This window comes from Anolis carolinensis, chromosome 5, assembly GCF_035594765.1.
Source record: "Anolis carolinensis isolate JA03-04 chromosome 5, rAnoCar3.1.pri, whole genome shotgun sequence".
NCBI lineage: Eukaryota > Metazoa > Chordata > Lepidosauria > Squamata > Dactyloidae > Anolis > Anolis carolinensis.
Genome location: NC_085845.1, coordinates 183982724 through 183998844, shown reverse-complemented (window position 1 = coordinate 183998844; position 16121 = coordinate 183982724). Strand labels below are relative to the sequence as shown.

The window sequence follows — 16121 nt, the reverse complement described above, 5'->3', positions numbered from 1 at the left end:
TGTAGTTAAACACAGCATTTATTATTTTTCCTGTACAAATCCAGTATTTACAGGCTATGCCAGCTATTCAAATTACGTGTCTGATATGAAAGGCATGTACTTAAGCTTAATATTTAGTAGATGCAGAGTCCAGATGTAGATGCTGTCTCTGTTAGAGTTTGCAACATTATCTTTCTAGATCAAAATATTCAGAATCCCCTAAGAAGCATGGCCATTAAGATTGTGGGATTTGCCACCCATGTTCTGTTTTTTACGAGACTATTAATTTGTTTCTGGAGAGTGCCCTTCATTAGATCTTTCAAGCAGAAAACGCAATGTGTCTCCTGCCAGTGTCTTTACCTGGAGAGTATCTATTTCTGTGATGGCAGGAACACTGCCAAGTAGAAACGATGTATTCTACAATGCACATCTGTGATAGATTCATGAATACCCTTAAGCCCACATAAGGTGCAGTAGGGACTTCAAATGCTTATATATTATCAGGGTCATACACAGGCATTTGTTGGATTTTTGGTTGTAATGATAGATTGATTTGGAGGTCTCATTGTGAGGTCACCATAAGTCAAAGTCAACTTTAAGGCATTTAGCAATGACAGCAGTCACTAGAAGGATATCACTAGCATCTAGTTTCATTCGTTCAGATAATCAGGTCAAGCTCTATGATTTGGCAGAGTGAAGGTTTTTGTGAGGTTTTTTTTTTAAAAGGTTAAAAATGACCTGGATAATATCTTTATTAGGATCAAATACAAAGATACAAATTTTTCACTTACAAAAATTGGAAAGAAGGGGGTTATTTCTGGCCATGATAGGAAGCCCAGAAATGCCAGGGTATGATTTCAGAAATACAGTAATACTCCTGTATCCATGAGGGACACATTCCTAGCTGTACCACAGTTATGTGAAACCACAGATATGACAGAAAACCATTAATTTAACTCACTTTTGGTTTCTGCATACCACAAAGAAGGATGTGTTGAAGGATCTAGATATTCCTAGAGATTAAATATCTCAGAATATTCTAGCTTTTCCAGTGCAACTTGATTATAACTTCAGGAACAAGCACACCATAGAATTACCTGGTCCACCTAAAAAAATTCCCCAGAGAGACCATTTTTCCCTGGGTGAAACCACAGATTTGATTTCTGCAGATATGAGAGTTTTAGAAAATTCCAGAATTAAAATAGAAATGTCTCATGACTCATATAATTTTATATAGGGGATGGGATCATATCTGAACAGCTGACCAGATTTATCTTGACCTCCTCCTCCCCATGTCTTTGGCCCTGTCCACTTTCCCTAGAATACAACTGATCAAGTGGTTCCTTCTTATTAAGTAGCTAATAATATACAATTTTCTACATTGTGACCAATATATATACACACACGCTCTCTCACACACATACAGAAGTAGTCTTGAAAACCAGTTTTTAAATGTAAGATATGGCTACTATGAATTACATATCAAGAAAAAAAGGACTAGTTAAATATTTTATGGTGAAAGATTTTTTTTTTGTATAAGTAATGGGTAAACCCTGGGAAAACCTGAAGCAAACCTGTTCCATTGCAGTCCTGAAAAATAAGGAGAACATGAAATGGTGGAGAGATGGTGATCCTTGATAGACCTTTAGATCAGAGTTATTTCTAGTTACTGGAACAATATATACTCGGTTCTCTTACTTTCTTAACATATGTGCAAATGCATTTTTGGTTTTCTGGGGTTTAGTTCTGCCTACAATGGTCCAGTGTTGTTGCCAGTTATTGCCCATTCGGGAAACATATTCAGCTGGAAGAGTCTAATTCCCCAAGTATTGATTGCCAATGTCACAACTATTAGACCAATAAGATTGACTCCAAAGCCGGCTTTGATCTATAAGTAAAAAAAGAAAAAGAAAACACTGTAACATCAGTCAAGGCAGTTCTCCAGTCGGGTAAACAAAGTATCCATCTACAGGTGGGCATGGGTCCAATGAACTTACAAGATTATCATTTTTATTTTCTTAAAGTTAGATCAGAAGTCAGTTTTGTGAAATTTGGAAAGGGGGAAGATCATTAATCTTAGCCTAAGACAACTATGATGTCAAACCAGTATTGCTGAATTAAGATGGAGATTCCCACATCTAACGGATTCAATCAGGGTGGTGCAATGGGTTAAATCTTTGTGCCAGCTGAACTGCTGACTTAAAGTTTGGCGGTTCGAATCCGTGAGACAGGATGAGCTCCTGTCTTTCAACTCTAGCTCATGTGGGGACATGAAAGAAGCCCCCTGCAGGATGAAATCTGGGCATCCCATGGGCAACATCTTTGAAGACAGTCAATTCTCTCACACCAGAAGTGACTTGCCTCAATTTGCTTCTGACACAATAAAAAGGGTTATTGTCGAATTGTTCTTAGCACTTACCATATCTTTAATCCGACAGTGTCCATAATTGAAGACAATGGCATTTGGGGGATTACCCACTGGTAGCATCACTGCAAAAGAGATGCACATAGTGACTGGAATCAGGGTGTACAGGGGGTTGATTTGCAGAGTTTCAGACTAGAGAGAGAGGTGGGAAGAGAGAGAAAGAAATTTGTGTTAAAAATTGAAGCAGTTCCATAACAGAACTGTGATTCTTTCCTTAGCAGATCAGGGGTGAGGGAACTTTCAAATACCAGGCCTAATGCAACTGGTTGGAGGCTCCCTAGGTTACCCACATGGGAATGCAGTGAGCCTCCTCTACTTGTACTACTTGTCTTCATGTTCAGCACAGTTATGTTGTGCAGGTCCTGTGCCACTCCCAGAAGGTAGTTTGAGTATGGATGTTGAAATTTCTCAACACAACAAGCCAGGGAGTCTCCAAGATCAACCCCAAGACTAAACCTGATAGCCCAGGAAAACTATTGAGCAACAAAAAACCCTGATCTGTGCTGGTCACCCATCAGGACACGCAAAGTATGCCTATAAAGGCTTGTTCTTAGGCACTTCACTCCATGTATCTAAGGGAGTAGCTTTAGACTGTAGTTACACTCTAAAATTGATGCAGTTTGACACCACTTTAACTGCTATGGCTCAGTGCTATGGAATCAAAGGAGTTGTAGTTTGGTGAGGCAATATCACTCTGGCAGAGAAGGCTAAAGACCTTAGAAAACTGCAACTTCTGTGATTCCATAGCATTAAGCCATGGAAGTTTAAGTGGTGTTAAATTGCATTAATTCTACAGTGCAAGTGGACCCTTAGTCTATGAAAACCTATGCTACCAAATTCATTTTCTCAGTTCAGATCCCCTTGCATACAGATATTCCAGACTAAACACGGCTATGTCCTTGAATACCTTCAGGTGTGCAAGTGTCTAATGGATACCCTTTAAACCAAGACTGGGCGTACTGAGCCCTCCTCTACACAGTGAATGAATTTTATTATTATGGTCACAGCCTGTTCTACACAGTGCAAAGTATGCATGTTGAACACAAGATCAAAAGATCACTCTTAGTTATGTTTATACATCCCCAAATCCATACTTACCATACTGCATAAAATAGGCAAGAAGATTGTTATGGTGGCTGGGTTGCTAACAAACTCTGTGACTGTAGATACCAAGAGGCAAGCCAGCAGGCTAACCGCCCAAGAGGGAAGGCTACTCAAGGACAACATTTGGCGGCCAATCCATGTGGAGAGGCCTGAGGTCTGAAGGAAGAAAGACATCAGTCAGAAGAAGTCAGGACATTCTTGTCCCTAGAACATCCTTTCCAGGCATGAATCCTCCCACGTGGCAAGGTACAATGGGATGTATCCAGAAATTCTGAGTTGGGCTGGAGTATTGTGATGGTGGACAGCATTGAAAGGTTATAACTTGCAAATACTTCATCAGTTAGGCTCCAGGAAAAATTATATATTCACAAACACAGAGTTGTAGGATCAATGGCTAATCTATCCCTCTCTGGTAGGGGAGTCTAGATGGACATTTGGTGTGACCTGGCCTCTATGCAACTCTATGGCTTTAGAATTGAACATGCATTTGACAATAATGTTTTCTAAAGCTGGTTGCATTTCCAAATGAAAAATGATTATGGAAGTGCTAAAATTCTCCAGAAAGCTTAGACCTGCAGTAATCATTTCAAATCTGGTTACAGGGCCATAGCCATACAGTTCTCCAATTCTGTTCCTTTGATATGAACCATGGATTGGCCATGTGGGAGACTTCAGAGGTTGCAGAGTAAGTACTTTGAATTCTGTGAAGGGAAGGAGGAAACACCAATTTCCACAGTACCCTCAAAAGGACAGGTGTAAAGAAAACTTATACAAGTGTAAGGGAAAGTTATGTACAAATATGTGACAGATAGGATGCCCGTGAATATTATTTATTTCTATATTTGGTTTAGGTAAAGGTAAAGATTTCCCCTGACGTTAAGTCCAGTCATGTCTGACTGGGGGTTGGTGCTCATCTCCATTTCTAAGCCGAAGAGCCGCCGTTGTCTGTAGACATCTCCAAGGTCATGTGGCCAGCATGACTGCATGGAGCACCGTTACCTTCCTGCTGGAGCGGTACCTATTGATCTACTCACATTTGCATGTTTTCGAACTGCTAGGTTGGCAGAAGCTGGAGCTAACAGCAGGCGCTCACTCCGCTCCCGGGATTTGAACCTGCAACCTTTCAGTCTGCAAGTTCAGCAGCTCGGTGCTTTAACACACTTCGCCACCGGGGATCCAATGGGTTTGGTTTACATCCTGCCTTTCTCACAGAATTAGATTCAAATGGTGTGCAATAATTTTAAAAGATACAAATTGTTTTGCAAAAGCTAAAAAGAAAGTAAATAGGCTGAAAATATTAGCATAAAAGCTATTTGCATATTGGCTATTAGCATAAAAGCTACTGCAGGGGAAGTACCACACGTGATTGATTGATTTGAGTATGATTCTCTGTTATATTAATCTTCCCAATGGATCTAAAGTAGTGGGTTGAGGTCCACTACAACCTGAAGGAGTGAACTGAAGTCTAAAAAAAACTGTTAATCTCAAAGGTACTTTTCCCTCCACTGCCCCACCATCCTTTCATTCTAAGCATGCTGAAAGTAATCAGTATTAGCCAACAATGATCTGTTTCTCCTTTGCCAATATGTTGGGAAGGAAGAGAAGGGTGAAAAGGGCAGAAGACAAGATGGCAAGAGCAGTTGGAAGAACGAGTTCCAAAAGAGATTTCTCCACCCTATTTTTTTGGCCATTGGAGATGTCACCCTCTTCTGGCATTTAGCACCAAAAAGATTATCTCTGAGGATTACTCCTATTATATAGACATTTCTTGTCTGGAAGATAGACATTTCAATGTGTGGCTTCCATTTCACCACAGAGGATTGTCTCAGATTTGGGGATAATTCTGTTACCTTGCATCCAGCTGCTAAAGCATAACCACCTCCCACCAGAACTACAATTTCCCATGGCATTGTTTTCTCAAAGTCTTTCCAGGTGATGATTGGCTCTCCTGGGTTAATGTCTCCAGAATCAGCAACGTCTCCTGTAACAAAGCAAAACACATCTTGAACCTGGGTGAATGGGCAACTAACATCAATTGCACCACAATTTGGATATCGCTAGACAATATCAATGTTTTGATGCTTGTGAAGCTGGAAACCAACAGAGTTAATAACTATATAGGTGAATTATTCATACCTTTGGCCTTCTTTCCAAAGCTTGGCTTTCTTGCTGGAATCAGGAAGAGGAGAAAGCCAAGGAAAACAGAGACTGTAGCATCAGTCCGGTAGCCTTTCCTAGGTATGAGACATAGACTCTTACAGCAAATAGCAATAAGCATCACATTTATTTATTTATTTATTTATTTCTCACATTTATATCTCGCCCTTCTCACCTGAAGGGACTCAGGGCGGCTTACAACAGTGGCAACAATTAGATGCCCATACAAACCAATATAAAACAGCACATAAAACAGTTAAAACTATTAAAATACATTATGAATTAAAAATATACATTTCAAACATAAAATCAGATCCGTTCTTCCTCGTGCTTTCCTCATGCATCACATCTACATTGTTTCATCTCACAATATTTTTTTGCAAGATACACCCATATTCTGGGTTTCATATTACTTTTCCCTACCATGATAGCATGTCTTGTAGAGATGATGGCAACGATGACAATGACACCTACAACATATTTATGAAATACTTTTTTGCATTCAAAGCACTTCATGTGCATTATCTAGTTATAACTAAACAAATTAAAGGTACATCTATATTGTAAAATTAATGCAATTTGACACAATTTTAACTAAAAATATATATCAATTTTTCAGATAATTTTTTGAGTAGTTTCATCCACTGACATGGAAGGCACTAGCTGCGACTGCCTACCCCAACCCTCTTACAAGGCTTCCTCCAGCTCTTTGGATTTTACCATGTTTTGTAATATAAACTTACTTTTCAAAGAAAGATGACCAGCCTGGTACAAATCCGGGTTCTCTTGTAAACCAAAGCAAAGTCATCAAGATGAAAAAGAATGCTGTCACCATTTCAGGATAACTGGAAATGGGATTTTGAAAAGAAAATATTTAATACTCCCTACAAAGCATTTGTTGTTTAATTCTGTTTACAAGGCAAGACTGAATTCTTTGGTGATCTTTTTGGTCTTGCTACCTGTTGTATGCTTTGTCCATTGTCAAACCTGGAAGATTCTTTTACCTAATATTTCCCAGTTTCTCGTATTCCTCTTGGATTCTTTTCTCGGACAGCTCTTCTCGTTTGGTCTTCTTCTTTTTGCTGATTGAACAAGTCTCTTTAAAACTGAGAAGAAGATAAAAGATGAAAATAGAGGTTGTTATATTATGGAATTGAAGATTTTTTGAACCAGATAATCTCTATATTAAGTAAAGTAAAATACCTTTAATCTGTTGAGGATACAATCCTGTATTTTTTCCTGAAATTCTTCTTTGGAAAATTTTTGTTATGTTCCCCAAGACCATTTTACACCTGGCATACAATAACAGTAACCCACCACTAAAAAAAACCCTGTCCTAAGACTAAAATGGCCTGGGTTACCCAAAGTGCAGTAAATTTGCTTCTTGTCCCACTCAGTGTAGCCGCCAAGAATCGCTGCTGGGCAGAACCACCCTCAAAACTTGCTTAAGTCTACCCAAATGTGTAGCTAAGGACTTTTGCTGAGGTAAATTATTTGGAAGGAAGTCAACATTCTAAAATCCATTAGATATGCAATCATTGTCTGGTTCAGTAAAAGGTAATCTGAGATTGTCTCCTTTAGCCTAGATAATTTACAGGCATGCATAAATTAAGGCTCTCCTCCCCTGTAACTCAAGGATAAAAGTCAACAAACAACATATTTGCTTTCTTGCCCAGGAGTAAATTATATGGTTCTTTTTAAGATAGTCAATAACAAGCACATTACATGGTTGACCAGACTTAAATCTCATTTCCCTCTCTATGCAAATCAGGATCATGAGCTGAGATCAAGATTATCATCTTCATATAAAAATGCTGGACTTTCTAATTTAATTGAAGCAGTTTCAAATATTCTTGCACTTTTCTTTTTCTTTTATTAAGGTTTTTCTTTCATGCTGATAGTTTGGAGAAAGTAATTTTTAGAAAGTTTCCAGAATTTCCAAACAACATGGGCACTGGAAGAGGTTGGAGATATGGGGATAGAAATATGAAGTTATAAAAGCTACAACACCATGGACATTTGATAGTATTTGCTGTTAGGTACTAGTGAAAGAGCCCAACAATATATTTTTGACCATTGATCATTGACCTATGGCTTTGCATGCCAGAAATCCCTAGTTCAGTCCTTGACATTGATAATATCCTGAATATTGGGATCAGGAAACTGCTTTCTTGGCCTGTGAATGGCTTCTGGTCAAATATGAGAGCATTTGAGTTGATTATTATTGTTCTAATTCTGTATTTGTCTATTTGGGTTCCAGAATGGGTGATGAAAAAGTCTTCTGCTGGAAAATCTGAAGAACCTCTGTGAGTGATAAACCTATGGTCTGACTCAAGTGAAGTTATCATCATAAGCACATATTATTTGCTGCCAATTGGGAAAAGAAAAACAAAGCATTCTCCAGTAGTGCAGGATGTCAACCCTTCCCCCTCTCTATATCCAAATTTCTCATTCCTAAAGCAGTTTAGAGATGTTTCAACTGATCTGTTTTACTCCTTGAATTCAGAGGACAGTGGAAATTAAGTATTTGATAGCTCAAGACCAGCTGAGTACAACAATGACCCTCCAGATATTTTTGAGAGGTAACTCCATAACCTTTTATCATTCGATATGTTGATTAGGTCTCATGGGAATTATAGGGTCACAGTTTCCTCCCCTCCCCCCCCCTATATTGGCAATATTTCATCAATAGGGGAGGAAGAAACTTACTGGTCCACAGTGCTCTCCCAAAATAAGGATCACATTTCCACTTGAACTCTGCCCCCATGTGCTTTCTTGCCCTATTTTCAACTTTGATTTGTCCTTTTCCCTTCAGTCATGTTAACCAAAATGGGCTGATCTTTGTATCTCTTGTTCTTGAGCTATTGCAGTACCGACAGCCAAATGCAATATATCCTTGAATGAACTTCAGGAAACAGAGATTAATGAGTCTCAGAATCTGCTAAAGTTTCATAAAAGCTTTAATTCTGTTATGGATATTCCTTTTAAAAAGAGTACCTTGTTTGAGGGAACTCTTGGAACTACAATCTGGAATGTCAATGCTCTTTGTGAAAAAATTGTGAATCATGTTAAGACTTGTTGTGGGATTATACATTATTTATTAGAGCCCATTTCAATTACAAACTTGAAAGGCTCAGGCAACTGAATTGTTTCATGTTCTAAGCCAGATATAGTCAAGGTCAACTACAGGTCATTGCCTTTATCTAGCTATTTCTGTTCTTGCACAACAACAGATCAAAAGGTACCTTACAAAAGCATCATTAAAAGAAACTCACTGAAATAATAGATAAAAAGCCAAGATGGAAAGGAGATTCCAAAATATTAGTTTTTTTAGAAGTCTTTTAAGCATAAAGAAACCTTATGAGAAGAATTCTGCACTGATGGAAATCTTCAGTTAGGGACTTATCCTGTGCCAAACTAGCAGATTTTTTTTTGCTCTGGAAACAGCAGTTTCTTCAGACAAAAGAGCTTTCTTGTGCTAGGATAGAACTGGGGTGCCAAGATGAAACTACATGTCCTAGTTGTCCTCCATAGCAAATTGGTGCAATTGTCATTTTTCCCCACTCAGTTCTTTACTGGAAATGCTCATGTTGCATACCAACTCCAGCTAGAAATCAGTGTTGTCCAGGAGGTGCAAACCACTTCTCAATGCAGACTTCTCAAGCATGACTGGCATTAAAGGACAGGTTCTAATTTTTAGGGAGTAATGCTCGACTCTAAACAGGAGACTTTTGCACAGATCTTTCAGACTTTACTTACTTGCAACCTAGAAAAAGCCAATGCATCCAGAACCAGGTCAACACCAACATAATGAGGGAGATGGGTAAGCTGAATAAGAACCAGGTTCCAAAATTCACCACATCAGCATTGGGATAATGACTATAAAGAAATTAAAAAGATTATATTAAAACCACTTCATTTGCTGCTTTCTCAAGCATCACTCATGAGGTTTTTGTTTTTTGTTTTTGCTTTTATGGCTCAATTCAAGTTATATACATTATTGTGTTCACTGAAAATTTTCCAAATATTACATTAAAAAAGATACACAGAAGTAGACAGTGGAAAGTTATAGAATTGCAAGTAGCAGCTTCATGATGAAGTATCTCCCTTTACCCAGACTGGCCCCAAAATGTCAACCCCTAGACATCCTGTCACTCACACTGCCTTGTTCCCCCAATTATTCCCTTGCTGGATTGGGTTCCAGGGCCTCAGGGTGGCCCCTTAAAATGTGGACAACTTGTGGCTGTGTTGTTACGTAGATACCTTAGTTTGATATGCGTAACCTAGTTCCAGTTCAGACTTGACAGACAGCAAGCGACAGATTTAAAACAACAAGAGAAAGTTTATTAAACACTTATTTATTAAGTAAGACATATTAAACTTCTCAGTACTGCAGGTAGTTCTTTCTTCCTCAAATCCAAAACTACATCTCTACTAGCTCACAATTTTGTCTATGTCAGTTTAACACCCTAACAATTTCAAGATCTGCCTGAACTTTTCCAGAGGTAAGCCTTTGCCTTTTGATGCATTCTGTTTTACTATTGACTCTTTTACAGCCTCTCCTAGCCACAGCTGGCTGCCATGAAGTCAAGTATGCCTAGTGCATCCTTCACATGCACATCTTTCTGAAGTTGTTGCTCTACCGGGGCCTCAATAAGTCTCAATTAAGAGCAATGAAATTTAGCCACATAATGTACCTAAAACATTCCAAAGCATTGCAACACATTAACCATATCACTATACTTACCAAACTATCCAAAGTGCTCAGCCCTATAAACAAACTATAATTAGAATCCTGAATAGCTGTTTAAAACCTAAAGTGAATTCACCACTGTGAAGGAGGATTTGGGCACACTTGGCTGAAGGCACCCGGTAAATGATGTGAAGCGTTGCAAAACAGAAACTTGTCTTTGTCGGATGTCAGATAGGGCTGAATTCCACAAATGCAAGGTTTTGATTTCAGAGAGATAGGGAGAAGAAATAGACAGGATAGTCAGAAGGGAGAACTGGTTTTTGGCGAGCTGGAAATGAATATAATTATTGGGGTTAATATGTTACTTTTGGGATCTTTATAAAAGTCCACTTGTTTGTTTGTTTTACTGTCTCTGGCTATATCTATCAAGCCTGATAAGGAGTCAGGTCACGTATACCACAATGAGACCATGAAACAACACAGCCACAGGTCCACATGATGGTGGTGGGGTGCACCCTGAGACCCGAGCACCCAATTCTGGAGGGGATTAAGAAAGGGAAAGGGCCTTGGATGGGAATCCAAGGTTTGGAACTGTAGGACCGACCTGGAAACCCACACTATTGACATGGTGATGAATGGAGATGATATAAAGTGTAAGGTAGTCTTCCAGAAAATTTGAGACCTGTGTTGCATGAACACAAGTTCAAGGTAATACCTCTGTTCTGTTTAGTAGAACTCAAAAGCTCTTGGACAAAGATTCTAAGCATTGTCTTTAAATTTTGTTCTCCCTCTTATTTCCTCTTTCTTTCTTCATTCTGAAAAGTACATTGATATGCGAACATTCATAAGATCAGACCATTTTTCTTTTGAAGTAGTTTGGGCATGCCTCTGGTTTCATTAATTTCTCATCTATTGTTAACTTAATTTGCTACATTAAAAGGCATAATGATGTTGCACTTGGAAGATTATTACTTTGCAGGGGGAACAAATCACCCGAACAGATGGAGCTATTCAGGACACAAAAAGATCCCTCCCTCCCATTCCCAGCCCATTCTGGAGCCTGTAGCGATAAAGAATTAGGGAAAAATGTACACAGAACTGGAAAAGAAAGCTGCTCTGCCTAGCATACTGTTACGAGCTGTGAGAGAAATCAGACAATTTAAATCCCCATTTAGTAAAGGAACTCTTTGGTTAGCTTTAAGCAAGCCATGATTTCTCAGTCTCGACTATCAATAACATGGAAGCAGTACTATCTTCTCTTAAGTATTGTACTGAGGGGTTTTCACCATAATATATCAGAAATATGTGGAGCATTTAGGCTGAAGTCAAAAAAATTATCTCTCCTTCTCATCTATCTCCACGGAAGCTCCTTGGGTACTAAAACACTGACTGCTACAAGTAAGAGACAAGTTGAGAGTGAACAAATTGAAGCAGCAAGCCCATCAGTCCTCCAGCTGGAGTGGAAGTGTTGTAGGACCCTTTTCAAGATAAATGTGATAAGGTTGTAGAAGAACTTTTATATTTGCATTCCTTTGGCAACTTTGCCTATCTCTTTTTCCCCCTGAATGCCTAACCTTCACTTTTAAATGCCCAACTGAAGTTTTAAGCTACTGCAATTTTAGCAATTTGGTAACTGACATAAAATATACTTAGGGAAAGAATTCTTATTTGGATGGACAATGCCCTCATTTTAACCCTTCCTGGAGATTGTGGGATGAGAGGCTGTAGCACTAAAAAGTGGATCCCCCACACCTGGAGCGGTGGATCGATTCAGGTCAATTCAGCTTTAGGAGAATAAATTGTCTTATTCCAGGTGAAAACATTGGTCCATGTATCCCTGAATGGTCAACATGTTCTAACAGTGGTTCTCCGGGGTTTTATTCAGCACTTGAAGATGTTGTGTAGTCAATCTGGAACGTTCGGCCTTCCAAACAGGGTGCTCTTCCATTGAGCCAAAGCTCTCTCCCAAGTCTGGCATTGCTCAATGTGTTATTAGGAAGTACAGTCAGTCCACCACATTTGTGGGTTTGACTTTTGAAAGTTAGATTATTTATGGATTTGATTAAAATGTTTTCTCTAGAAATCTCTAGGTCTTCCAGAGTCTCTATGGATAACTTTTTCTAGTTACTTCTAGTGGAAGTTGACCATGGAGTCATTCAGGAGGACCTAAACATTCATAGAGAGATGTATTCTCAGTTTAAAAAGTAATTTCTTTATGCATTTTTTTTACTTTCACAGGAGACCCCAGTGAATGTGGAGAGCTGTTTGTACACCATCATTTTTTCGTTTTCTTAGGCTGTTTTCTCAAAATTATAGGTATACTTGAAGTTGGCTGCATTGAATAAGCCAAACCTACATATTGTGCATTATTACTTACTTGTTGAAATACTCCAGGAAAATGAGGTTCGTGGAAGTTCCTATGATGGTTGTGAGCCCTCCAATGGTTGCTGCATAGGAGATGCTCAGTGACAGGCACTTGCAGACCATATGATCATGTTTGGATGGATACTGGTGTTTACTGCTTAGGTCCAAATTCTGAGTTTGAGGTGGTAGGACAAGTATCTGCGCCTATAAAGAAATCACATCATGTAGGTTGAACTCATTCCTTCATTCATATGGGCAAAGAACACAGAATGGCAGAAGGGATGTCACAATCTTTAAAGATTTACCACCCAGTGTGTAGTGACACACAACCCCAAAATAATAAATAGCACCTTATATGACATTTTAACAATGCTGCTATATTCAAATTAACTGAGTGTCAGCTGAAACAAAAAGGTGTATTGCTTCCCATGAGGAAATTAGAAATTGCTCTATAACACCACCTCACTCATTGATTGCTACAAATGGTGACTGATGGTGGCTTTATACACTAATTAACATGTTATAGGTAAAAGAAAGAAGATTATATTCCAGCTGTGGAGGAAATTCTTTGTGGAGGAAAGAATTTATTCCCACTGCACAGAGACAGTATATATTTGAAATGATATTCACCTTGGTAGATGACCAACTTTTCAAAACCATAATTCTTGTTGGTTTCTATAGTATATCATATCACCTTCTATCTTATTGTTGTGCCCCTATATTTGTTCTGTAATACAAACCACATTCCTATACTTCCGTGCCTGGGAATAAGCCCCCTTGAAATAAATTGGAATTACTTCTGAGCAGATTTATGTAAAACTGTTCTTTTTAGCACACCACTGACCCATACATCCAGACTCTAATCTAGTGGATATTGTAAATCATTAAATCCAGCTCTTCTAGAGAGAAGGGCACATTCCCTTGTCCAAGATGAGGAGTTTCTAATTTAAGGCAAGCAGAAAGGAAAGCCCAATATCATACTGGGCGACAAATGCCAAGAGTGAAGAGGGATCTGGTCAGCCTGGAAGTCATGCAGTCAATGGTTCTAACATCCAGTTAGGAGCTTCTCAGAATAACTCAAGGAGCTCACCTTGGCTCATGGGATGGAAGCAGCCCCCAGTTGGGAAAGATGCTTATATAACAAAGTTTCAGTTATCTCCTTGCATGAGGTTTTAAAAGGTACAAGGCTTTATGCAATAGAGGGCTGTGTATGTGAAGGAACACAACTTAATTTTGGAACTTGTGGCAAGCATCCCAATGAAACATTTCCCTTCTCCCATCTTTTAAACCTTCTTTCCTCACAGCATCCCAACCCCTAGCATAACATAGACTAAGTGCTCTATACCTTTCCAGCTCTTTTGGAACATTTAGTTTTCATATCCTTAAAATGGGCAAAGTCTTAATTTCATGTCAAACAGATAATTCCTTCTACATGTTTAGTGTAGGGGAAGTCATAGGGAGGAGGGAGCAAGCTTGTTTTCTGCTGCCCTGGAGACTAGGACATGGAACAATGGCTTCACACTACAGGAAAGGAGATTCCACCTGAACATTAGGAAGAACTTCCTCACTGTGAGAGCTGTTCGACAGTGGAACTCTCTCCCCCGGACTGTGGTGGAGGCTCCTTCTTTGGAGGCTTTTAAGCAGAGGCTGGATGGCCATCTGTCGGGGATGCTTTGAATGCGATTTCCTGCTTCTTGGCAGGGGGTTGGACTGGATGGCCCATGAGGTCTCTTCCAACTCTATGATTCTAGTGGTTTGGGCATTGGACTATCACTGGTTTGGGCATTTATTTATTTATTTATTTATTTGCGACATTTATATACCGCCCTTCTCACCCCGAAGGGGACTCAGGGCGGTTTACAAGTATATATACATACAATATATTATATTATACAACTATATCGCAATATTATTAGTAATATTGCATGTAATATAAATATACAATTATAATAGTCAATTATAATTATTATTACATTGTATTACATCATAATATTATTATTAATATTACATGTATATACAATGTATTATAATATTAGTATAGTATAATATTATTATATATCATTATATCATTAAATTGATACAGGAGACATGGTGGAAAGATGTCTTCCCGGCCCCGCCTTGGACCAGGGCTTGAATCCCCATTTGCCCATAAAACCCATTGGATGACATTGGGCAAATCATACTCTTTCAGCCCCAAAGGAAGTCAGTGACACACCTCTTTTAAACAAATCGTGCCAAGTTCGTCTTAGGGCAGCCATGGGTGAGAAATGACTTTAACACAACCAACAACAAAATTCCCTCTGACCATTTTTTTTAGTTCTATGACTCCTTAGAAATTGAAATATTATTGATATTTAGATAGAACAGACATTTGGCAATTATATGTTCAAACATATTGGCAACATTACTCTCTCCTCTTTCTTTTTGCTGATGCAGTCCCAAAAAAGTGACATTTCCATGCTCTGGCTTCTGGAATGGCCCAAAGCATACTAAATAGAATTATGTTTTCTTCTGTGCCATTAGATGTCAAACTATGTAGATGGTGAACTTTAGGCAAACATGCCAGAACACCTGATAAAATTTAGAAAAGTTTAGCCTGCTCAGAAATAAAAAAAACTTTCCATGTGCCAAGATGTCTGCATTCTGAAGGCAGCTTATTTTCCCTGGGAACAAATAGGAGCCCTCTCCAGTTCCTTGAAAATTGTTTAGTCAGTGACAGAAATGAAGGATCAACAGTAATCGGGCTTCTGATTCTGCACGCAAGGTCTGAGGAAAGATTCGGTTCAGACAGGTTTTGTCAGGAACTTATAATCCTCAAGTCACATGAATAGAAGGCTCAGGCAAAGTTTGGCAGACAGTTCACCACATTCTCAAACCGTTCCAAAACCAAATTCACTTGTGTCATTCCTTTGAAATGTAGCTGCTATGGGACATAGATCTTGGAGAAATGCTCTCACTCACTCTTAGTTGACAATCTGTCAAATGGACATCACCAAATCCCCTGCAAGAGACACCACTGATGCATCCCCATTGGGATATGATTAAACATATTGTTTTCAATGTTGCCAGCAAACTCAGGTGACTGATTCTGGGTGACACATTGCAGTGTCATTCTAGGCCTTTGTGGGAAATAAAAATGTTGAATTCAGGTTTAGTCAACCACTAATTAGGTGTTGGTCATCTTGTTACCACTAGGCAAATTTCCCCTCAAACAAAAAAATGGAACTGGAACCATGAATACTGTGAGAAAATAGGTAACTCACCTGGACAGTCCTATTACCCAGGGATCTGAGGTTCAGATGAAGAACGAATCACAAAGTACAGTGGATTTAACTTTTTTGGATTTGATTTTTGTGGGTTTGATTCATGTGTAAGATTCCCTAGATTCTCCAGGGCAAC

The 16121-nt window shown here is 38.9% G+C and overlaps 1 protein-coding gene across 1 annotated transcript in view; it reads right to left on the bottom strand.

The window, feature by feature from the left end:
- The window catches only part of slc13a4 (solute carrier family 13 member 4), a 38835-nt gene continuing 22714 nt past the window's right edge, over positions 1-16121 (bottom strand). The window contains exons 8-16 of the mRNA XM_008121778.3: positions 12736-12926; positions 9425-9544; positions 6670-6771; positions 6409-6510; positions 5645-5742; positions 5359-5489; positions 3503-3664; positions 2399-2536; positions 1-1867 (exon numbers count right to left, since the gene is read on the bottom strand). Of these exons, the coding sequence (XP_008119985.1) occupies positions 1730-1867; positions 2399-2536; positions 3503-3664; positions 5359-5489; positions 5645-5742; positions 6409-6510; positions 6670-6771; positions 9425-9544; positions 12736-12926 (1182 nt within the window). The 3' untranslated portion in view covers positions 1-1729. The remainder of the gene's footprint in view (positions 1868-2398; positions 2537-3502; positions 3665-5358; positions 5490-5644; positions 5743-6408; positions 6511-6669; positions 6772-9424; positions 9545-12735; positions 12927-16121) is intronic.